The sequence below is a fragment of the Astatotilapia calliptera genome, chromosome 2 (genome assembly GCF_964374335.1).
Source record: "Astatotilapia calliptera chromosome 2, fAstCal68.1, whole genome shotgun sequence".
In the NCBI taxonomy this organism is placed as follows: Eukaryota; Metazoa; Chordata; class Actinopteri; order Cichliformes; family Cichlidae; genus Astatotilapia; species Astatotilapia calliptera.
In genome coordinates this window covers 20,000,434-20,026,022 of record NC_137423.1, presented here as the reverse complement: position 1 = coordinate 20,026,022, position 25,589 = coordinate 20,000,434, and the positions used below count along the sequence as shown (strand labels likewise).

Here is a 25,589-nt window from a genome sequence, read left to right as displayed (position 1 = left end):
TATTTATAAAGCACTTTAACATAAAACCAGAGTTCACAAAGTGCTGTACATGCTAAAAGCATAATGTGTTAGAAACTTCTTCTTAAATAGGGAAGGCTAGGAGTGTTTTGAGTTAATGCAGTCTGGTTGATCTCACTCTATGGTAGAGATGGCACTATACCACTTTTTATGTCTGATACCGATATCATAAATTTCAATATCTGCTGATACCGATATAGCATATTTTATAATCAATAAAACGTTTTTTTTTTATATCTTTCTGCATTTTGTATAAGTTCATACTCAAGTTTAAAAAAACTAAACTAAAGCTACTCTGTTACACCTGCATGCAAAAAATACACTGCACCCAAAATATTTAATAGTTCAGCAAAAGTGATCAGTTTAATAAACTTAAAGCTGCACCATCCTTCCTATTCTGGTATTTTAAAGAGAACTTAGCAGAAATATTAAATAACCTAACTTATAGGGTTGCCAACTCCCAGCAAAAAAGAAAGGGAACCACCCCCCACCTTCCGCCTTATAATGCTTAATTGACCTAATCGACTTTAATTTAATGCATGTTTAAAAAACAAAGTGCACAGAAAGGACAGTTTAAGTTTAAGTGACAGTTTAAGTTAATAACTGTTAATACGTTACAGCTGTGTGGTAAGCCTACGTTCTGTGGAGCACAGTGCACTAAAGAGTTGGAGTTAGAGCACAATGTGACAGGTTACACTAATATAGTGTTTTTAACTGCTTTTGTTTTTGCTTGCTTTTAAGGAACAAATTATCTTACAGTAATTACACTGTCAGCTAGTCTCCATAAAAATGATGTGATCTTTATGAGTCTTTGCTGATAAGATGTTACATAAAATTTCATGGTTGAGTGTGTGTGTGTGCGTGTGTTCTTGTAGATTTATTTTTTGGTCCAAATACGTGCTGCTGACACAGAGTGTGACTGTCAGAGGTAGGGCTGCTCGATTATGGCAAAAATGATAATCACGATTATTTTCACTGAAATTGAGATCTCGATTATTTGACGATATTTATTTAACCCTTTAAGACCTACCATAGAACCAAGTCCGCCAGAGCTTATATTATTTTTTTACATGTTGTAGTAGTAGTGCCATTTGTGGGAGCATTTCAAGTTGCTATACAACTGTTATGGCCCATATTTTAATAATATGTATGCATTAAGTCCATAGTAACTACATTAATTGCAAAAAAGTGCAATAAACTACAAAAAAATTGAAAATAGTTTTTGTTTTGTTTTTTACATATATTTCTACTTGGAGAAATTTAAGAGGTTTATCCCTTAAAACTTTAAATACAAAAAAGTTGCAAAAAATAGTTTACAACAACAGGAAATTTATTTTGAGTGTCTTCATAGTTTTATTTTGGAGATACACCAATTTTTATATACACTGCAGAAAAAACGAAAAAACAATCCTATGATGCAAATTTGCAAAGAAAACAGCATGTGCATCAAAATAAACTATTTCCAGCTGTGCAATTTGAGTTCTAAGCATCACAGAAACTATTCAGAAAAGTCAAACATGACCAGTATAGGTTTTTAAGGCCTACAAGTAAAAAACTACATTTCCGCAAAAATGACGTCACTTCCGGGTTCGGCCAGGAAATGGCGGACATGCGATAGTTCGCGCTGATGTCTGTTTCACTGTGGGAAGTGTTACGAACAGCTGATCGGATCGGCAAAGTGTGTTTCTGGAATATTATGTTTTTGTTCCTGCAAGCACTTTTTATGCAATTTTTGCAAAGCTATATGTGGAAGAAAACCGTGACCGAGGACAAGCTGATGGCATAAGATGTAAGTACAACTCCTCCGGTTTCATATACAAAACAAATTATTGCGCTAGCTTACACGGTTCAGGTTCTACAGGGATTTAAAAATCGTTACACAAAACGGAGCGTGCTGCTCTGATCGGATTTAAAGGGTTAACAATGACTTTAAAAAATAATATAAAATAGTGTGCAACACCACTGAAGTTTTTTTTAACCTCTCTTTTCAACCAACAGCAGTCACTCTCCTCTCCAAATAACTTCTGCTTAGCTTTCCGAGCTTCCCTCGGGTCCTCTTAATCAGCGGTCTCCAACCTTTTTTGCGCCACGGACCGGTTTATGCCCGACAATATTTTTACGGACCGGCCTTTAAGGTGTCGCGGATAAATGAGGGAGGGGCTAATAATCGGCTCAGTCATTTTTAATGATCGTTGAAAGCCCAGATCGTAATCGTGATTAAAATTCGATTAATTGAGCAGCCCTAGTCAGAGGGCATTCAGCAACATTAGCACTCATAGTTGAAGGGTGTTTCTCCTCTTTCCTTTCTTAAATTTTAATTATATGACCCCCAATAAATGCAGACACCAAAATATCTGCAAATAGCCAATACTGGGCTCTAGTGACTAAACTTTCAAAATAAAAGCTGTGTTTGTCCACTAATTAATTCATCTCATATGGTGACCTTCATACTGGAATGAGCTGAGGAAGATGCTCAGTAAAGTCTGTGTGCAGGAAATCTGAGTATTTTTAAGTGACCAAAACCTCGAGTCATGCATAGAACATCCACTGTTTTCAATGTTTGGTAATGGCCATGCCTGTGTGTGCAGGTCAGGACTCCTGACAGTCAGAGGGCTTCAGTCTACAGCAGAGACCAGAAGACGTCCCAGAACAGAGAGACCAGCATGAGGCTTCATATACGCTGGGCAGCACACAGGTGATATTCAGAACACAGAAGACTTGCAATGATTTTGGTGGTTATATATGGAGGACCAGGAAAGTCCTCCATATATAAATACTAGGGGTGCAACGATATTCGTATCGATATTGAACCGTTCGATACAGTGCTTTCGGTTTGGTACGCATATGTATCGAACAATACAACATTTGTAATTTATTTTATCAACTTTCCTTCTGACGATGCTGTCTGTGTTGAGCGCTCAGTGAATCTGTGTTCGACTACTCCGCCTAGGCTGCACTGTCGAGCGCAGATCCACTGAGTACTCAACACAGACAGCATCGTCAGAAGGAAGAGCGCAGGGCAAGCTAGCGAGACAGAAGTTAAGCTCTCCTTGCAACATGGACCTCCCCCACCCTCATTCAGATCTGGCGTTTGGAATTATTTTGGTTTTCATGTGACGTATGACCCTGAAGGTAAGCGAGTCATGGACTAAAGTAAAACAGTATGTTGGACGTGCCATGCAATGCTCAATTACATGGGTGGGAACTAGTGTGTTAGTGCAGTTAGCTCGTTAACGTGTTGGCCGTCCAGCCCCATGCACGGAGCGATCGGCGGTAGCTCGTTAACGGAGATTTGCCGTGTTGTGGCGTTAAGGTCATTTCAACGAGATTAACCTGAAAGCACTAGTGGGAACACAACGAATATGACTGCACATTTACGCCGACATCATCCTAGTGCAAAGACAAAAACAACAAGCATGCTACTAACTTTAGCCGAGTCATTTAGACAGCTGTTAGCACATGATTCTCCTTATGGGGACCTGATATGTTTAATATGCTGCTGAGAATATAGCCCAGAAGAAGCGGATAGTATAGCTTTTATTTTGGAAAGAGCCATTTCTCTGTAATAAACTCTCTTTTCCAAAGATGAGTGATTCCTCAATCAGATACAGGGCTCGCAATATCGCTAGCCCGACGTCCTGGGGCTAGCGATTTTTCCAGTCGGGCTACCAAAATCTATCTCTGCCCTGCCCGTCGGGCTATCGTAGGAAGGAAAAATATATGTCAATGCTTTTGCATTCTTTCGGAAATGTAGCTGGGTAATTATGTCATTGGCATCGGCGAGCCACTGTCAATATGTGACATATTGAAATCGCGTTTGAATTTGCGCTTGTTTTTTGCTTTCACTTTGCAATCGCACGAACTGTGTATAGAGAGCGACAGCACTGATTGGTGAGTGATGATAATTTGCGCATCAATTCCTCTGACATCGTCTTTTCAATCGTTAGCTTACTATGCAAACATGACAAGTGAAATCTCCCACAGCAAGCTTAAACATGTGAGAGGTTGATCGCGCAGAGAATCGCTGAGCTTATGTGAGTGCGTGTGTAAAAGCAGCAGGATATATATTTTAGTTCTGCTGAGCCAAATAAGACAGGTCAGGGTGAAGAAGTGACAGCCAAAGAAAAGCTTACCACAAAACGGAAAAGTTATGACAAATCAGACTATAAGGCAAAAAGAAAGTGCAGCTTACTTACTGTACTTTTGAGTTAAAATATATATTTATAATTTTAATAAATGACAAATTAAAAAGGCATGAAGATTTTTTTGTATCGAAAAAATATCGAACCGTGACACCAAAGTATCGAACCGAACCGAACCGTGAATTTTGTGTACCGTTGCACCCCTAATAAATACAATATTTTGTAATTTAATAATGAGTTGTGAAATAAAATATGCAAAAAGACATCGAAATGAAATTGAAAAGGATTGGTGGAAAAGAAAAAAAAGAAGGTATTGTTTATTTATTTGACTTTTTAAATTGTATTTTTAAAAATCAGTTTTTTAATGCAGAATTCAAAAATATGTTTTTAATTCAGTTTTGTTTTTTGTAAATCCCTTTACATTTTAAGAAATGACAAATTTAAGTTAAAAAATGTCAATTTTAATACGCAATTAACTATTCAACTATTCAACATCCCGACATGCTTTGCCCATAGTTAGACATGAATCTGACAGAATAGCAGCACTTTCCTCATTCATGTTAAATGATTTGGTTTTCAGTGGCTGTGGCTTTTGTGGACATTAACAAAAGAAAGCAATAAAATGAAAGTTCAAACAGATCATTTGACGCCATGGAGACGAACTATGTCTGTGTCATACTTAAGAAGAAGCTCCCACTCATTCTGATATTAATCACATGTCATTCCAAACTGCTTACACGTATGTAGGCAGAGTCCCAGTTGAAACTTGCAGAAAACAGGCACAGCTTGTTCTAATTTTTTCTCAGTCTGCATGCAACGTTCTAACCTATCTGAAGCTGTAAGTTCTTTATTACTAGACACATTATTACTACATTACTTCATTCATTACTATTCTTTCTTCATTACTTTGCCATCTTTGCATGTAAATCACATGAAGAGTGTAGTCAGAAGCCTGATCGCCTCAAGTGGTTCCTGGTTTACCTCTGCTGTTTGAAAGGACACAGTGCTTTCTAGTAAAAGAGAATCCTTCACAGGATGGAAGGAGAACACCTTGGTTTTTGTAAGTGGAGGCAGGTTGTGGAAGTCTTGCATTTTCTTCAACAATTAGCTGATGGTGGCACATACTATTCCACTTCAGTGCCACTTCTAGTATAAAAGGTAATTATTTAAATGACCCATGGTTGTGATAGTTGTGACATGCACAGCACCTGGTGGGTGAGCAGTGGTAGTCAGGTCCTCTCGTGTTTGCCAGTTCTTCCTTTCCACAGCCGTCTTGTGAAGCTCGATTTATAGCCCTGCTGCATATTTCTTATACTTGTGTGCTCATGTCCTGAAGTTTCTGCCATCAAAAGTGAAACTGAGCTAACTGACTGATGGACCTGTTATTCTAGTTCACCAGGCATCAACGGTAGGGATGGGTATCATTTAGGTTTTATCCGATACCAGTACCAAACCGGTACTTTTGAAATGGTGCCGGTGCTTAAACGGTGCTCGAACCGGTGCTTAAAGAATGGAGAACACAAAATTGGTCCAAAAACCTCTCATGTTCAGCTGGGTTTTTTTTGTAAAAAGACAACAATATTAGCCTTTTCTGCAGCTATAGGGGATTTATGGTATCACTCTTGGCTGGAAGCAGTGCTTGATCAATGGGGAAAAAACACAAACTTTGTCCAAAAACCTCTCATGTTTAGCTGTTTTCCACTTTTTCTTTGGTCATTTTAGCCTTTTTGGCCAGGGTGAAGGGAGTATCTGCCATCAAACAAGAAGACGGTGTTTGCTAGTTCACCTTACGTGCATTAATTTAATAACGTGGTTAGCCTACTCAATGTAAACTACACACGAACAACATTAAGCTACTCATGCAGAGAAGAACGGCTGCTGCTGCCATCATCATCCGTCATCATTTCTGCTACACTGGCAGGGCTAGGGGCCAGGACTCTCCTCTTCGGGGTCTTTGGGGATGTTGCTCCGGGTCCGATAACAGGCAACCCACCCGCAGTAGATGTACTCCGTGTGAGGTCTCGGAGCAAGCTATCAAATACGGCGCATTTCTCGGCTTTTAACAAAATGCTATAAGTCACCAGGTGTTTCATCAGATTCGAGGTGTTACCTCCTTTGTACAGTATCAGCTTACAGCACTTGTTGCAGGCTGCTGAGTTTGCATCTTTTGCTGTGAAGTACAGCCAAACTTTGACCACTTTGCCTTGGGCATTTTTAATCTGTAGCTCTGCTCTAAAAGAACGTACGTACCTGGGCCCGCCTACTATGCTCGCAAAGGTAAAATGATTGGCTAGAATCCAAAGTGTGTGACATCTCAGGAAAAAAAGCACAGAAATAAAGCACCGAAATGTGCGCTGCTTTTCAGTCTGGTTTCGGTCTGCCATAATGGCACCGGATACCGGTACTCATCCCTATTAAACAGACACCAGGCGGATCTGCCCTCAACATTTAAATACCAATGGACTTTAACAGTCCTGCTCCTTTATAGAGAAACTCACTATTTCTGCCATTACTGGATAGAAAATGATGAATGTGATTTACAGAATAACTGTTCCTTAATATTTTATTTTAACATCAGCCTTCACTGATAGATGCTGGCTCTGTTACAGCTGTGGCAGAGATGTTAACCTAACCTAGAGTCAGAATTCAGTGTCAGTAAATGTTACTGAACAGTTACTGTTACTGACATATTTCTGAGTCTGTATTGAATGTAAAGGCAAACATATTGTAAGATGGATAAGCTGGATTTTAAATATTTCAGTGTAGCTTTGGGATGATGACTTGTCATCAGTAATGGTTACAGATCGTGTTGCGATAAAATAAGCCACCGTGAATGGAAAACATATCCAGTTAGTATACGGCGAGAAATGAGCTGGAGTTGAACTTGAACCGGGTCTGATCCAGTTTATGAACCTTTTAAATTTCATATCCATCCTGACTTGCAAGTGTACTCTGACCTGGGGGTGGTGTGCCAAGCCTTTTGAACCTTCAGGTGGATCCAGTTCTAGGTCGAACCACTGACCCACATAGCAAGCAGGTCTGTCGCTACATCTGGTGTCAAGCCGGCACTGCTGGTTGACTTCTGGCATGGTAAGTGGTACGTCAGCCACATATGGGCCAGGCTTGGCATAGATGGCACGGTCTATGTCAGTGGTTCCCAAACTTTTTTTGCCGGGCCCGCCTTTGTTTTACAAGAAAAATGTTCGCGCCCGTGCGCACGCACGCACGCGCGCACGCACAAACACATCCTCCAACCACACACACCCATATTTTGCTCCATTGCTGTTTATTTCACACCTCAAGCATTTAGTGAACAATTAAACAAGTAATCTGCAATAAATTACAGCTAGTAAGGAAATAAACTAACTCTTTTACGCTACATCCACACCTATATGGGTATTTTTTTGAAAACGCAGCTGTTTCTATGCGTTTGGGCCTTTCGTCCACACGTAAACAGCGTTTCGAATCACCGAAAACGGAGCTTTTTTAAAACTCCTTTTGTCACAAACTGGTAGTAGAAACTCAAGAGCAGAGCTGTTTGACATCTCCAAAAACAGTTTATTTACAGCACCAGTGCACAATATATACAGTGAAGGGAAAATCCAAACTCCAGGGAATCACGGGGAAGCTCTCTTACACTCGCTCACGTCTTCTTGCCCAAACTCACACACGCTCACACAGCAGGGAGGTCATAGGTCCAGGAAGGAAAGTCTGTAGCAGAATCACAAATCACAAGAATACTAAAGCACAGGTTCACAGGAGCTGGGAGGATCACTAACGTCTGTAGTACAATCATCCAGCGACGAGAGGAGCTGTGTTCCAGCCTCAAATAGTGCTCCAGGTGATGACAGCTGATGGTTGTCAGGTGTGTGGGCCAAGGGCGGGAGCCTGCAGTGAGTCCAACCAGGCAGAGAGAGAGAGAGAAAACCAAACAACACATGTAGCCTTGTGGGGCTGGCCGGGCAGGCACGGAGACCATGACACCTTTTTTGCGTTTACGTGTGGACGAGGCGTTACGGTGTGATTATTTTACATGTAGTTGTTTTTTTCCTGTGTAATAATGTTCAACATTGCTATAAATACATTTTTCAAAAAATGCTCTCTGTGCAAAATGGGTTTAAAAACATAAACAACTGTGGGATCCTGTTTGTCCGTGATTTAAACAGCCCAACGCTGCTCCCGACGCAGGGAAAAGCAATTCTGCAGGGAGACGTACCTCGGCACTTGTGCAGGTGAAACCAAAGGGAAGATTTGCTTCACCATATTTTCTAGTCTTTGGCTTAGAATGAAGTTGGTTTGGAAACTTATTCAGCGATGCTTCATCTCCTGCTTTGCGTTTGTGTGGGCACCCCGTGCTAGCAGTGTCCAAGCGTTTTGTTTTTTCCCCCCCTTTTCATACCGCGCCCCCCCTGCAATGGCTCTGCGCCCCCCACACTTTGGGAAGGTCTGGTCTATGCGGTGGTATGCCATATCTGGCCCGATTATGGTATTAAGCTGGCACTTGTGACTGACTGGTGTCATGGCAGGGTGTATGTCAACCAGATGTGGGCCAGGTCTGGCAATGATGCACTATTTATGTTCCTGTTTTCCTGTTTTAGTTTGAAGACCCAAATGCCATGTTGCAACAGCTGTGGTAGTGCCAATCTTGAAAAAGCTTGTTCTGGATGTTGACATGGTTGTAAACTATGGACCCATCTCACATCTGTCTTTTTTTGTCCAAGATCTTTGAAAAAGTGGTTTTCAAGCAGCTCACTGAGCATCTGTCAATTAACAATCTGTTTGAAGCATTTCAGTCTGGTTTTAGACCAATTCAATTCAATAAAACTTTATTGATCCTGAAGGTTGACCTCGAAGGAAATTGGGTTAAGGCTGCCGACCTTTGCCAGCGCCGACCTACCCTTCTGACCATACATACATTACACAAACATCACATGGGGAAGACAGGTCAGAGAGGTATAACAGTGGAAAATGCACCACATGAGGAAAGATAAAGAGAAAAAAAAATAACTCCCCCCAGACTGAGCTCCAACAGGGAGATCAGTTTGAGAACAGAAAAAACACTTCTGCACATAGCACATGAAAAAAAACTCTTAATACACCAAAGAAACACATGACAAGCAACAGGGTAAATGGCAGGGTAATGGCAGTAAAGGGTGAGAGACAGCCGATTTAGACAGTACATCCGGGCCTGCAGCCTGTGCGCTTGTCTCCTTGATCCACCGTCTGCATCGGAAGGGAATAAGCGTCGAAGGCGTTTGGAAAGGGAGGGGGGGTGAGTGTGTGCATATCAGTGTATATGTATGTGTGTGTGTTTCCAGAGTTCAGCTGAGACAGTGTCCTTCGCCCTGCTAGGCTAAGTAAACAGTCTTCCAGCCAACCCAGGTGGCCTTGCATAGAATGGGAAGGAACAGTCTAAACACAGTCGTTATCAGGGATTTTCTGTGCGGTGGGGCACGGGGTCCCTCAGGGCTCTGTACTTGGCCCACTGCTGTTCTCGCTGTATTTGCTGCCTCTTGGTCTTCTTTTGCATTCTTTTAATGTAACCTTTCATTGTTATGCTGATGACCTGCAGCTTTAGCCCACTGCTGTTCACCCTGCTAACACATGACTGTACTGCACAGTACAGCTCAAATCACATCATCAAGTTTGCAGATGACACAACAGTGGTGGGTCTCATCACCAACAACGATGAGTCTGAATACAGAGAGGAGGTACAACACCTGGTGGACTGGTGTCAGAATAACAGCCTGTCTCTAAATGTTCAGAAGACTAAAGAGATGGTTGTTAACTTCAGGAAGAGCTCAATGGCCCACACCCCACTGCACATCAATGGATCTGCTGCTGAGATGGTCATTAGTGTGAAGTTCCTGGTGTGCACATATCAGCTGACCTCTCCTGATACATAGTGAAGGACACTCTCCACCCCTCACATGCACTGTTCTCCCTCCTTCCATCTGGCAGAGGATTTTGCAGCATTAAAACCGTGACGACCAGAGCAAGAGCTTCTTCCCCCAAGCAGGCAGGGCCCTTAACTCACTACCACAGAAGGACTGATATACACATACACCTCTACAGACACCTACAATACTCATCAAAGGACTCAAAAACAACAAAAAAAACCCCACAAATGCACTACAAACTGGACCTGGGAACAACATGCTTATTTGCGCACTCAGTCACATAGCTCTGAACACCTAAATTATACTATATTGGCACATTTTGCATTTTGCACGTCTTTGTCATGTCTCGTCAATAATATCCTGACAATAACTTGAAACACTGCAGAGGTTCTTCTTCATGCATTCGTGTTTTCACATATCGATTATTGTAACGCTCTCCTTTGTGGGCTGCCAAAGAAAAGTTTTAGAGGTTTACAGATGGTGCACAATGCAGCTGCTTGCATTTTAACTAAAACTGGAAAATGTGAGCACATTAGTCCTGTACTGAAATCCCTTCATTGGCTAGCTTGTCAGGTTCGAGCAGATTTTAAGGTCCTGCTGCTCACCTACAAGGCTTTAAATCAGGGGTCCCCAATCCCAGTCCACGAGGGCCGGTGTCCCTGCAGGTTTTATATGTGTCCTTGATCCATCACACCTGATTTAAATGGATAAATTACCTTCTCAGCGTGTCTTGAAGTTCTCCAGAGGCCTGGTAATGAACTAATCATGTGATTCAGGTGTGTTGACCCAGGGTGAGATCTTAAACCTGCAGGGACACCGGCCCTCATGGACTGGGATTGGCGACCCATGCTTTAAATGGTTTGGCACCTTCATACCTCTCCGACCTTTTACACCTTTATGTTCCATCCCGTGCTCTCCGATCTCAGGACTCTGGCCTGTTAAAAGTTCCTAGAGCCAGAAAAAAGACTATTGGGAGAAGACCCACTTGTTCACCCTATCCTACATGTCTCCATTCTCTGCCATTTAGTCTTTGACATTTTTATCGTTTTTAACTTTTATTGTGTTTTTTAACTTGTATTGCTTTTATTCATTTATCTCTTTATTTTCAAATAGCTGTACAGCACTTTGTTTGAAAGTGCTTTATACATAAAGTTATTATTATTATTAATGGAATATTTATGGAATATGCAGCTTTTTCAAGTATTAACTTGGTGGCTTTGGTAATAATGGTAATATGACTGATCCATATGGGCACAAATAATAGACACTTTTTTGTTCTAACGATGTTCCCCGACTTTCAAAATCGGTTTATCGTGAGCACCGACACATGAAACAACTTAAACAATATAACGGCTTCAAGCTCACACTGAGGCCTGTGGACACTGTCAGCCACTGAGACAGTAGACACATGTTTGTGTTTCGTTCATGAATGTTTCATACTTTAAGGCTGCCTGTTTATTTAAGGGAGATGATACAATACATTATAACTGTACATAATGATATCACAGATGATAGACTAAATAAACAGATTTTAGATAGATGCTTGTGCATTCTTAAAGTCTTATATGTTGAATTGAACTGAGTCTGTCATCTGTTCACAGCCTCTCCCAGTCAGTGCTGTAGTCCATGCCTGTCTCACTGTACATGATGTTTTCAGCACAAACACTTTAAAGGTGATAATTTAATAATACAGACAGCAGTGTAGTCAAACACTGTTAGTTTTATTGGGAATAAACTTTAAAAAACCCCACTAACAAACATCTGTCTCCTATTTTGTGTGTCATATAGGAAAGAAGCATCAATATCTGATGAGAAGACTTGCTGTGGGTTATTTTGTGGTGTTTGGTGCAGTTTTCTTGTTTTGTGGGCTTGTTTATTTTCAAGGGGAGATGAATATCTCTTACAGGTTGATTTGTTCACATTTTCACATCTTAATTTTTAAGTGAAATGTGTGTTTTCAGTTTATACACTATATGCATATAAGGCAGCCCTTTGCTTTTGCAGTATTTTTGTGTGGTGTGTTTTTCTCTGTTTTAACAAAAAGGGAACAAAGGACATTTAAGTCAACCTAAGATGATTTGTTTTAGTCTTACTGAGGTGATGCAATCATGCATTCTTTTTTTGATAATGTGCCGGAAAAGCTTGAAAATAGACCTTGTAAGTGCTTAAAAGTGCTTGACTTTGACCCTGAAAAGTCGTATGAGCCCTGTGCTCAACTTTATCAATCAGGAAATGAATAAACTGACTATCATTTGATGTAACAAACTCAGACTATTAGCTTAACCTGCTTCTTCAGCCTGTTGAATACTGAACAACAGTTTGTGGCTTGGAGTTATCTGCTCAGATCTGTCCTCTCGCAGTGGCTGCTAGTCTGCCAAATGTTTGCAATATTTGCCTTACTGTTCTCAGATAGTGTGCTGTGACTCTTAAACCACACAGTTTAACCAGAATAGCTGATGTAGGATGGGGAAATGAAACAGTCAGACAAGTGAACAGTTTCGATTCAGAAAAAAACTGAATCAGACTGTAGTCGTTTATTGTAAAGCATCCACACTGCATTTTCGCAGGAAATGCACATTTTTCTAGTTACAAAGTGTCTTTGAACAGCAGAGGTGCAGAAGTGTGTGCATGTACCACAGAGCTGTGGCTCAGTGTCGAGTCTCACAGGCTTGAAGACATTTATTATTATTAACTTGTTTGATCTGCTGCTCAGCAGAAACGGGCACAAGCAGACATTTTGGACTATGTATTGTCAAGTTTTACAGCTTTTCCTACTGATAAAAACTGATCCCACTGATCCTTTATGGACGTTCATATTACACAAAGTAATCAAGAAATAAACAATTAAATGACAGAAGAATTTCTGTTTTGACTACAGTTTAAACAAAAAACAAAATCCACAATACTTCCTGTAATTTTACACATTTATTTCCAACAGTTTAAGTCCATGAAAATTACTTACTTCCTCATGTAGCTTTCTTTTTTTTGCACAATACCATTTTTTATTTCTTCAAGTCTATTTTTAGCACGAACAAATTATAAATAATAAATATTTAAAATTTGTTCATAAATTATAAATAAATTATGTATGTATTCATTTTACAAGCCCTGTCGTATTCACCTTTTATTTTGCTTTTTTGTTTTTAATCTCGAGTTTGTTGTTACGTTGTCTGTTTTCTGCAAAGCACTCATTGAATTGCGGCCAGCTCAATGAAAGGGGTTATAATAAAATGAACTAAATTTCTGGTCATGTTTGCCCTGTGTGCTTTCTGTGTGTGTGTGTTCAGACGTGTGTTGGCAGCAGCTGTCGTGGTTTTCCTCGGCCTGGTGCTGGTCTCTATGCAACTGCTGAGCACAGGACCAATCAAACCTGCAGAGTGGGTCATCAACCCTGCACATAGAAAGGTGAGAGCACAGTAGAGCAGAGTGTCCATGGTGTGGGTTTAGTGACTTATCTGTATTCAGAAGTGAAGAATCGTGATGGGGTAAAGGTCTGCAAGAGTTCAACATGTGCAGCACTCTGCCCTTCCTTCCTTCTTAAGTCAGATGTTTACATACATCCTGTCTCAAACCAATAGTGTCTACAGTGGAGTACAAATCTGAGATTGGTAGCATAACTGATATAGTGTGTGTGTGTGTGTGTGTATATATATTAGGGGTGCAACGATACACAAAATTCACGGTTCGGTTCGATACTTTGGTGTCACGGTTCGATATTTTTCCGATACAAAAAAATGTTCATGCCTTTTTAATTTGTCATTTGTTAAAATTATAAATATATATTTTAACTCAAAAGTACAGTTTTTAAATTTAACCCTAACCCTTGTGCGTGTTTTTTATTTTGACAGCGAATGTGCACCTGCGGACCACCTATGTGCAGCCCTGGTTATTTAGCTCGTCATATTGCAGCCACAGAAATTATTTTGTCCATGAAACCATAAAGCTGCACTTTCTTTTTGCCTTATAGTCTGATTTGTCATAACTTCTCCGTTTTGTGGTAAGCTTTTCTTTGGCTGTCACTTCTTCACCCTGACCTGTCTTATTTGGCTCAGCAGAACTAAAATATATATCCTGCTGCTTTTACACACGCACTCACATAACGCTCAGCGATTCTCTGCGCGATCAACCTCTCACATGTTTAAGCTTGCTGTGGGAGATTCCACTTGTCATGTTTGCATAGTAAGCTAACGATTAATAAGACGATGTCAGAGGAATTGGTGCGCAAATTATCATCACTCACCAATCAGTACTGTCGCTCTCTATACACAGTTCGTGCGATTGCAAAGTGAAAGCAAAAAACAAGCACAAATTCAAACGCGACTTCAATATGTCACATATTGACAGTGGCTCGCCGATGCCAATGACATAATTACCCAGCTACATTTCTGAAAGAATGCAAAAGCATTGACATATATTTTTCCTTCCTACGATAGCCCGACGGGCAGGGCAGAGATAGATTTTGGTAGCCCGACTGGAAAAATTGCTAGCGTCGGGCTAGCGATATTGCAAGCCCTGTATCTGATTGAGGAATCACTCATTTTTGGAAAAGAGAGTTTATTACAGAGAAATGGCTCTTTCCAAAATAAAAGCTATACTATACGCTTCTTCTGCGCTATATTCTCAGCAGCATATTAAACATATCAGGTCCCCATAAGGAGAATCATGTGCTAACAGCTGTCTAAATGACTCGGGTAAAGTTTGTAGCATGCGTGCTTGTTGTTTTTGTCTGCTTCCACTTGTCTTTGCACTAGGATGATGTCGGTGTAAATGTGCAGTCATATTCGTTGTGTTCCCACTAGTGCTGTCAATGTAAATCTCGTTGAAATTACCTTAACGCCACAACACGGCAAATCTCCGTTAACGAGCTACCGCCGATCGCCCCGTGCGTGGGGCTAGACGGCCAACACGTTAACACGCTAACTGCGCTAACACACTAGTTCCCACCCATGTAATTGAGCATTGCTTGGCACATCCAACATACTGTTTTACTTTAGTCCATGACGTGCTTACCTTCAGGGTCATACGTCACATGAAAACCAAAATAGTTCCAAACGCCAGATCTGAATGAGGGTGGGGGAGGTCCAATTTGCCATGTTGCAAGGAGAGCTTAACTTCTGTCTCGCTAGCTTGCCCTGCGCTCTTCCTTCTGACGATGCTGTCTGTGTTGAGTACTCAGTGGATCTGCGCTCGGCAGTGCAGCCTAGGTGGAGTAGTCAAACACAGATTCACTGAGCACAGCGCAAGCTAGCGAGACAGAAGTTAAGCTCTCCTTACAACATGGACCTCCCCCACCCTCTTTCAGATCTGGCGTTTGGAACTGTTTTGGTTTTCATGTGACGTATGACCCTGAAGGTAAGCGCGTCATGGACTAAAGTAAAACAGTATGTTGGATGTGCCACGCAATGCTCAATTACATGGGTGGGAGCTAGTGTGTTAGCGCAGTTAGCTCGTTAACGTGTTGGCCATCCAGCCCCACGCACGGGGCAATCCGCGGTAGCTCGTTAACGGAGATTTGCCATGTTGTGGCGTTAACGTCATTTCAACGAGATTAACGCTGACAGCACTAGTGGGAACACAACGAATATGACTGAACATTTACACCGACATCATCCTAGTGCAAAGACAAGTGGAACCAGACAAAAACAACAAGCACGCATGCTACAAACTTTACCCGAGTCATTTAGACAGCCGTTAGCACATGAATCTCCTTATGGGGACCTGATTTGTTTAATATGCTGCTGAGAATATAGCCCAGAAGAAGCGTATAGTATAGCTTTTATTTTGGAAAGAGCCATTTCTCTGTAATAAACTCTCTTTTCCAAAGATGAGTGATTCCTCAATCAGATACAGGGCTGGAAAAATCGCTAGCCCCAGGATGTTGGGCTATCTATTTTTCCAGTCGGGCTACCAAAATCTATCTCTGCCCTGCCCGTCGGCTATCGTAGGAAGGAAAAATATGCTTTTGCATTCTTTCGGAAATGTAGCTGGGTAATTATGTCATTGGCATCGGCGAGCCACTGTCAATATGTGACATATTGAAATTGCGTTTGAATTTGCGCTTGTTTTTTGCTTTCACTTTGCAATCGCACGAACTGTGTATAGAGAGCGACAGCACTGATTGGTGAGTGATGATAATTTGCGCATCAATTCCTCTGACATCGTCTTATTAATCGTTAGCTTACTATGCAAACATGACAAGTGAAATCTCCCGCAGCAAGCTTAAACATGTGAGAGGTTGATCGCGCAGAGAATCGCTGAGCGTTATGTGAGTGCGTGTGTAAAAGCAGCAGGATATATATTTTAGTTCTGCTGAGCCAAATAAGACAGGTCAGGGTGAAGAAGTGACAGCCAAAGAAAAGCTTACCACAAAACGGAGAAGTTATGACAAATCAGACTATAAGGCAAAAAGAAAGTGCAGCTTTATGGTTTCATGGACAAAATAATTTCTGTGGCTGCAATATGACGAGCTAAATAACCAGGGCTGCACATAAGTGGTCCGCAGGTGCGCTTTCGCTGTCAAAATAAAAAACGCGCACAAGATAAGAAGTTGCAACGCGTGTTTGCGTACATAAGATTTTCTGGAGGAGGACAGACATTTGTTTAGAACTCTTAAAGATGTCGAAGAAGCTCCTTTAAGCAATTACTTGTTCCTCCACCTCCAAAGAAATGTCAGCAGGAGTCAGAACCACAAAAGAAGCACATATTCTCGGAAAAGTGGTTGCAGGAGGTGAGCTGGCTTCAAACAAATGATGAACGCACAGAGATGTGGTGCGGAATGTGCCGTGAAAATCCCACTCTAACGGACAAAAACAGTGCTTTTTATATGGACGCAAACGTGCGTTGCAACTTCTTATCTGGTGCGCGTCTTTTATTTTGACAGCGAATGCGCACATGCGGACCACTTATGTGCACCTGTGTAAATAACATAATGTTCTGCCGGGTGTGTTGTTGGTTTTCCATCGATTTCTGAGTCGACAAGCGCTTTTGTTACTGGGACCAGTCATTTTAAGAAAGGCCCCCATTAGAACCCATGAGAAATGCAAGAAATGCATTATTGCTCAGTCTGCAATATCTTTCCCAGAACAAACACCAATTGCAAATAACATCCTAAAAATAAACCTGAAAATCAGCTTAAAACAGCGTACTATGTTGCAAAGAGTGAACTACCACTGGCAAAATTTAGCAGTCTTTGCAAACTTCAAAAAGCAAATGTCCTAGATCTTGGTTCCACTTGCCTCTTACCGGTGACTTCAGTGGAAATTTCAAATTCAGGATCTGACACAGACTGATTCATGTCTTACACAGTTCTTACAAGTTCATAGAAATTTCTGTTCAATTACAACCAAGTATTTGAGTTGATGATTGTAATTTTTATACAATGTTGTAATTTGTTTTTCAACAATTTTTTGATTAATGTTTTGTTTCCTTTACAATATTATACATTAAAGTATAATATTGTAAAGGAAACAAAACATCAATCAAAAAATTGCTCTCTTTTTTATTCGGGCTACTTAAATTTATTTTGGGCTACCAAAAACTGAAGAGTCCCTGCCCGAAGGGCTACCAGGGATTTTGAAATTTTGCGAGCCCTGAGATATATTTATTTATTTTTTATTACTTTTTTGTTTCAGCAACATTAAATTTAAAAACTGTACTTTTGAGTTAAAATATATATTTATAATTTTAATAAATGACAAATTAAAAAGGCATGAACATTTTTTTTGTATCGAAAAAATATCGAACCGTGACGCCAAAGTATCGAACCGAACCGTGAATTTTGTGTATCGTTGCACCCCTAATAAATATATAGATACACAAAATTCACGGTTCGGTTCGATACTTTGGCGTCACGGTTCGATATTTTTTCGATACAAAAAAAGCATACGTGCTTGTTGTTTTTGTCTGCTTCCACTTGTCTTTGCACTAGGATGCTGTCGGAGTAAATGTGCAGTCATATTCGTTGTGTTCCCACTAGTGCTGTCAGCGTTAATCTCGCTGAAATGACGTTAACGCCACAACAAATCTCAGTTAACGAGATACCGCGGATTGCCCCGTGCCTGGGGCTGGACGGCCAACACGTTAACACGCTAACTGCGCTAACACACTAGTTCCCACCCATGTAATTGAGCATTGCGTGGCACATCCAACATACTGTTTTACTTTAGTCCATGACGCGCTTACCTTCAGGGTCATACGTCACATGAAAACCAAAATAGTTCCAAACGCCAGATCTGAATGAGGGTGGGGGAGGTTCAATTTGCCATGTTGCAAGGAGAGCTTAACTTCTGTCTCGCTAGCTTGCGCTGCGCTCAGTGAATCTGTGTTCGACTACTCCGCCTAGGCTGCACTGTCGAGCGCAGATCCACTGAGCGCTCAACACAGACAACATCGTAAGAAGGAAAGTTGATAAAATAAATGTTGTATTGTTCGATACATATGCGTACCGAACCGAAAGCACTGTATCGAACGGTTCAATATCGATAGAGTATCGTTGCACCCCTAAAATAATTATATATATATATATATATAATTTTTTTTCTTTTTTTTCTTTTTTCTTTTTTTTACTCTAACTGGTAAAACTTATGTTATTTTCACTATAGAGCATGGAAAGGGTGCAACTGTACATTAAATGGAGAAGTTGTACAGAAAGATGATTTCTGTGTTATTCAGTGGTAATATGAATAGTCTCAGTGCGCGCTCCTGTGACTGGCCAGCACGTCATGGAGTGGGTGGGAGGTGTTGTCCAGCATTGTCTGTATCCTGTAAAGCAGCAGTGCAAAAACACTAATATAGTTTAGATTTGTTTAGATTTGGATAGATCTTATTTGACCTTTGACTTTGTTTGAGGGTTTTTTTTACATATTTTGCATTTTCTCAATAATAACACAAGTATTTCTTAACCTATTGCTCGATTAATCAATGGAATAATTAATTGATTACTCAATTTTGAAAATAATCGATAACTGCAGCCGTAACGTGAGCTAATGGTGCCAGTTTTTTTTACACATTAAACCTGATCTAGTTGTTCATCGTTTCATTAACTGGCCCTGAAACTGAGCTGACACTGTCCTGTGTGTCTGCGCTGTTGTTCTGATATAGATGCAAAAACCACAAGAGAACGAGCCTCTGTAACAGAAGACGTGGCGTTTGAAGCCGCTTTGTTTTTTTTATAAACCTGAGCCAGGTCATGAAATTAGATAAGCGCCCCGGATGTGAAGTGCTGCATTACACTTTTTACTTGGTGTGCAGACAGCTTGTTGTGTTGTATTCAGCTTTTTACATAATCCCATCTATCAGATCCATATGTCTTTCAATCAGTTAAACTTTCATTCCCTTTTTGACATTATTTTATTTTCTAAGATGAAAACGGTCTGCCGTTACGTATTTAAAATACGAAATATGACTAACTGTATTCTGTTACAGTTACCGTTTAAAAATGTGGTATTCAGAATACAGTTACTTTGTTGAAATAAATGGATTACACAGCGGTCTTTTCCTGTTTCATATGTTCGGCTATGATCTCTCTTATTTTTGGTAATTCCACGCCGGTGGAAATCCAAACAAAACACGCATTAAGAGGCTCTAATGCCTGTGTCACAATCTCAGGCCCATGTCACGTCTACTGCGGCCCACAGAAAGATGTGAAGAAATATTTTTTTTAATTGTTATTCAAAATTATGAAGGCAGAGAGTTACAGGCATCGCCCCAAAGAATGCAGCCCAGTGTAGCCCAGTTGTAAGTAAGCTGTTAAGACTCGACTGTACACTGTGTTCCTGTTTTCCTCTGAAACAATAAGTTACGTTGGAGCAGCCTTTCAACGCCTCTCTCTGTCTCTCGCTAGCAAATTTGACCCAGACAACAAAGTAAAGCTAGTTTTCAGCTACGAGCCCGACACGAACCCGACGTATTAGCCAGAGGTCCCTTTACTACAGTTCAGAGCCGCGGACCTGTTTTATATACGCGCCGAATAGTTTTCTATACGAGATCGCTGCAAAAAGTGCAGCCTTACCTAATGTCCACCTACTGTTATTCATTTATATTAAGATTTAAACATCTAGTTGGTGTTGGTATGGAGAGTAACCTTCAGTAATAGTAATAAATCACACAGCAATAGTACATTCATGTAGTTGTAAAAAAGCATGATAATATATTAAGTAATCCAAAGTATTCAGAATACGTTACTCTCATTGAGTAACGTAACTGAATGCGTTACTAAATACATTTTGGGGCATGTAATCTGTAATCTGTAGTGGAATACATTTTAAAAGTAACCTTCCCAACACTGGCTTTCCTTTCTTCTTCCTGCAGCTGGTGCATGAATATGTGCAGAGAGTCTTAGAGAGTCAGTGTCGCCCTGGCAACACCAGACAGAGCTTGTTAACTCATCTCCCTGCTTCCAGTCACAATGTCCAGCCCTTCCTGTGGAAAGATGAACCGCTGAACGATGACCTTTTCTTGTATCCCCCGCCGTTTGGGTTCCGAGGTCTTCAGAGCAAAGTAGCAGAACTGCAAAAACTGGTGAATGCAGGTTTTTTTGTTTTTTTTGTTTTTTGGGCAGGGGGGTTAAGATCCTTCAGTATCTGAGTGATTTCCACTGCTCAAAAAATAATAAACACTTCTCAGTAGGGTGGGGGATGAAAATGATCAACCTACAGAGGGCTGAATTCAAAGACACACCCAAAAATGAAAGTGAAAAAAAAGATGCAGCAGCTAAGCAACTCAAAATGATCCTCAGTAGTTTGCATGGCCCCAACGTGCTTGCATGCAGTGAGACAATGGCTGGTGTCCTGAAACTGATCTTATCCAAATGCAAAACTAGCTAACTAGTGAGAAGAGATAAGGAGGGAAAACATGTGAGCGCCTCCACCTGTGGAACCACTCTTGCTCCTGCGGTTGTCTTTTTGTTCCCCTGGAGCACCTGTTGTTAATTTCATTAAGAGCAGCTGAAAGTAATTAACAACCCCCTCTGCTGCTTCACTGATCACATCAGAATCCCCAAAAGTTTAAATGACGTCACTTGACTTGACGTACTCTTGCTAGAAAGTGTTCCTCTTATTTTTTTGTGTTCCATTTACACCACAGGTGTCGAACTCCAGGCCTCGAGGGCCGGTGTCCTGCAGGTTTTAGATGTGTCCTTGATCCAACACAGCTGATTTAAATGGCTAAATTACTTCCTCAACATGTGTTGAAGTTCTCCAGAAGCCTGGTAATGAACTAATCAGGTGACTCAGGTGTGTTGACCCAGGGTGAGATCTAAAACCTGCAGGACACCGGCCCTCGAGGCCTGGAGTTCGACACCCCTGGTTTACACTATGCAGAACATATACCACTGCAGCTGAATGCACGTATATACCACAAGTCAGTGGTAAGCCACGGACTTGTGCGCCTGTGCATCAGTCTTTTTCAGAGCACAGATGTAATAGTGTGAATTTCTCTCTGCAGCTACCAGCCTCAGACTCACCACAGCCTGAGAAGGCTGCAGGGAAATGTCAGCGCTGTTTGGTCATGGGAAACGGAGGCATTCTCAAAGGCTTGGAGCTTGGCCCGGTGATTGACCGCTTTGACACCATTATCAGGTCAGAATTGTTGCTTGATGAGTAAACCTGAACAAAATAAACAGCCTACCTGACCATATTGAATGCATGTTTGACCAGGTAAAAAAAAAATCGATACAGCATAGTATTGCAATGTTTGAGGTGGCAGTAACACCAAATATCGATATTTAACTAAACAAATTATTGTTGTATTCGGGTAATATTCCTATAGAACAGGACGGTTACTGAGTGCAAATGTAATAGTTAGATGTGACTTTCTTTCCATGAAGACAGCAGCAGATATGTGATCTTTGACAGTTTATCAGTTAGTGGCTGCAGAGACGTATTGCATGTAATTACCAACAGATTCACAGGCTGATAGCAGTGGATTGTAAATTGTTAAAAAATGCAATAATATCGCAACGTGAGTGAAATATTGGATTAATATCATATCGTGGGGGGCAGCACGGTGGTTAGCACTGTTGCCGCACAGCAAGAAGGTCCTGAGTTCAGTTCCACCATCAGGCCGGGGGCTTTCTGTGTGGAGCGTGCATGTTCTCCCCGTGTTTGCGTGGGTTCCCTCCGGGTACTCTGGCTTCCTCCCACAGTCCAAAGACATGCAGTTGGTGGGGATAGGTAAATTGATTAATCCAAATTGCCCATAGGTGTGAATGTGAGCGCCAGTGGTTGTCTGTCTCTGTGTGTTGGCCCTTGGACAGACTGGTGACCTGTCCAGGGTGTACCCCACCTCTCGCCCTATGACAGCTGGGATAGGCTCCAGCACCCCCGCGACCCTGAAAAGGATAAGCGGAAGCGAATGGATGGATCATATCGTGGGGTGTTTCTTGATTTCATACTAATATTACTATAGAAAGTCATTCGGCTTTTGGCTCTTTGTCCCTCAGGTTAAACAGAGGTCCACTGGGAAAGTTCAGCATTGACGTTGGGAATCGAACCACCATCAGGATGAGTTACCCGGAGGGCACGCCTCTTAGCTGGGCTGACACAGACCCAGACACTCTGTTTGTGACGGTGGTGTATAAAAGCGGAGACATCAGCTGGAGCTCTGCTATGATCAACAAGCTCTCTGTGGTGAGTAGCACTGCTGAATTCATCTGATCAAACTAACCAGCAACCCACCTTCACACGAATAAATCAGCTCGTGTTCTTGGATTAAAGCTATATTATTTAAGAATATGCCATCTTGGAGAATACACCCTGGAGAAACAGATAAATATGGAAAATCTGACTACTTATAAATATAATGATGGCTGCACTGAGTCAAAAACACTGAGATGTTTAAATGCAGTTAGATGTTAGAATGATCCTGTTAAACTGAATGGAAATAGTAGCAGCACTGTAATAGCACAGTTTGGGATTGTCTGTAAGGTGAAGATTAGAAATCAATTCTCATATTTTAATATAAAAGCAAGCTTTGAAGAAAATAAATTAGAAAAAGTATTAGATAAAAATAAAAATCATGTGCAGTACAAATAGCCTCTAAGCACGAGAGACATTTTTAAAGATCAGAAAAGCTCTTATCAGACATTATATGTGAGACGTCTGGCTGAAGTGTGCTTCCAGGAATTCCTCCCCTACCTGTGGTTTAATCACATGGATCTCTTGGATTATGTAACGTCTCCGTTGCTAGCTCCATAAGTCATTGTCAACTTGTGAATTCCTCAGTATCATCTTCTACGTGAAAGTGTGACACAGTCTCAGATCTCACTGCTGTTTTCTTGTGAGTCAGTGTTCTGAGCTGTTGAGAAACCAACAGTTTGTGCTTTGTGTTGCAGCCTCTGTGGGATTGGTTCTTTTTCTGGCAGAAGGTTCCAGATAGAATCCCTCTCAAAGCCAGTAAGTTCAGACTTCTAAACCCACATGTGATCAGAGAGACTGCACTGGACCTCCTGAAATATCCTCTTCCCAGGCCACGCCTGTGGGGCTGGGACCAGGTAATTGATGATTCACATACCACACATTAAGTGAAAGTGTGTCTGTTCGTAAATCTGGTATAAAGCGGGGAACTCCAGGCCTCGAGGGCTGGTGTCCTTCTGGTTTTAGATCTTTAGATCTTAGTTCATTACCAGGCCTCTGGGGAACAAGACATGCTGAGTAATTTAGCCATGCAATTCAGGACACCTGCACTCAGGCCTGGAGTTCCCCCACCCCTGGTTAAAGTGAAAACTGAAGTCAGTTTTAAAAATACTTTTTAAACTACTGATTCATTGAAGTCGTTTTTGAAATGCCTTTGTATTGTGTATTTTTTTTTTTTATTATTTTTCACGTAGAAAGACGGGCTAGCCCAGCTTAGGAATTAAACCTTCTAATAAAGAACAAGTTATATCTGTTTGCACAGTAAAACATCCCTTTGTCCATCTGCCACTGTGCCAAGTGTCAGGTTTAATCGTCATGCCTGCTGTAGCCAGCCTGCAGTCTGTTGTGTTGGAGCAACTCCCCCTTGTGGTCACTTTTGACTATTGCAGTACTATCTAACAGCAGCAGATGTGACCATTTCTGATTTGAGCTCATTTAAGTTGTAATGATCAGATTAGTGAAATTAGAAAATAAAAGCTTAGAAGTGGTTCTGTGTGTCAAGTTATGTTAACCTCTGTCTTCGACTCTGTTGGAGTAATAAAGTCATTCTGAACAAGAATAAAGTTGTTACTCAGCGCTGAGGTTTCTAATGGAGCTCACTGAGCTGCTGTTCTCATGAGCTACAGGCAGACATGGGAAAGGTGTTAACAAAAGGCTAATATCGTGATACTATCGGTTTACCTGTCTGTGCATATTACAGTAAGCTAAGTCATAGTTTATTTATTATGGCCTATATTACTTTGACTTTGCCGGTGTCTCACTCTTGTCCATTTTCCTTCTTTACTTCAACCATAGTCAGTTTGCTTAGAAAATAAAATGATGTGAAAAATCTGCAACAGGAAGACAGAAACAAACGTCTTTACTCTTTAAGAAAGTTTAACCCTTTTTTTACATATATTTGCAGAACATTCCCACTCTAGGTGTGTCTGCGCTGACTCTAGCTAGCCTGCTGTGTGACGAGGTCAGCCTGGCAGGCTTTGGCTACAACCTCTCCCAGCACGGGGCGCCACTGCACTACTATGACCAGCTGCCTATGAGTGCCATGCTGGAGCAGAGCATGCACAACGTGAACAGAGAGACTGAGCTCTTGCAAAGACTGGTTAGAGAGGGAACCATCACTGACCTGACAGGGGGGATCCACTGCTCCTACTGCCACAGCTGACCCACCACAGCCTTCTAGTGCAGAGCGCTTCCTTTTTGTGGTGTGAACATTTTCATATCCTCTCTGAGGCACTGAACAGAAGTCAAGCAAGAGTCACAGGATATTTTTAACAAAACACTTTATGAAGAACTGCTTTGTTTATAATGAGAAAGGGCCTTGGACCACAGTCTTGTCTTTGCTCACACACACGTGTTGCAAAGCTTCCAGTTTGTAATAACTGATTCTCATCAGCAATGCATCAGGAGCTTCTCAGTATTTGAGTTACTTTTAGTTGTGGAACACGACCAGTAACTTGTAAACAGTGTTATTCGGTATCATGGTTGTTGTGATTGTTCTGATGCAAGTTAAAATTATGTTTGTACAGCAGTAAATTATCAGTGGAACAAAATGAATCTGTATTCAGTTGCACAGATTGGACCAAAGTGTCTTCAGCTGTTTTTAGCAGATTCACTTCGTTGTGATATTGAAAAAGTCTGCTTTGCTGCTCTTCCCGAGTGGCTGATCTTTGATATCTGTGGTGAAAATAAAATGTGATTTATAATTTTATTTTTATTATTTCTACATCGTTGTAGTTTTATTTGACTTGCACTTTTTCATGTTAACATCCAATTTCCTGATCTGAATTTTAATATGTCGCAGCCATGTGAGCATCCTGTGTCGGTCTTCATTAATAAAGTCCAAAAAAGAAGAAAGTCTTCTGTTTTTAGTTTTTCATTATTTTTGATGTAGTATGTTG

At 41.1% G+C, this 25,589-nt stretch overlaps 1 protein-coding gene across 5 annotated transcripts in view; it reads left to right on the top strand.

The window, feature by feature from the left end:
• st3gal5 (ST3 beta-galactoside alpha-2,3-sialyltransferase 5) overlaps positions 1-25,545 on the top strand; it is a 29,574-nt gene extending 4,029 nt beyond the window's left edge. For 2 of the 5 annotated variants that reach the window (XM_026186180.2, XM_080305935.1), the window contains exons 2-8: positions 2,607-2,713; positions 13,348-13,465; positions 20,369-20,578; positions 21,503-21,636; positions 22,500-22,686; positions 23,391-23,549; positions 24,596-25,545. In XM_026186180.2, coding sequence (XP_026041965.2) covers positions 2,682-2,713; positions 13,348-13,465; positions 20,369-20,578; positions 21,503-21,636; positions 22,500-22,686; positions 23,391-23,549; positions 24,596-24,853 — 1,098 coding nt within the window. In that variant the 5' untranslated portion in view covers positions 2,607-2,681 and the 3' untranslated portion in view covers positions 24,854-25,545. The remainder of the gene's footprint in view (positions 1-2,606; positions 2,714-13,347; positions 13,466-20,368; positions 20,579-21,502; positions 21,637-22,499; positions 22,687-23,390; positions 23,550-24,595) is intronic. The other 3 variants (XM_026186189.2, XM_080305942.1, XM_080305940.1) reach the window with 2 other exon arrangements.
• Positions 25,546-25,589: the final 44 nt, after the last annotated feature.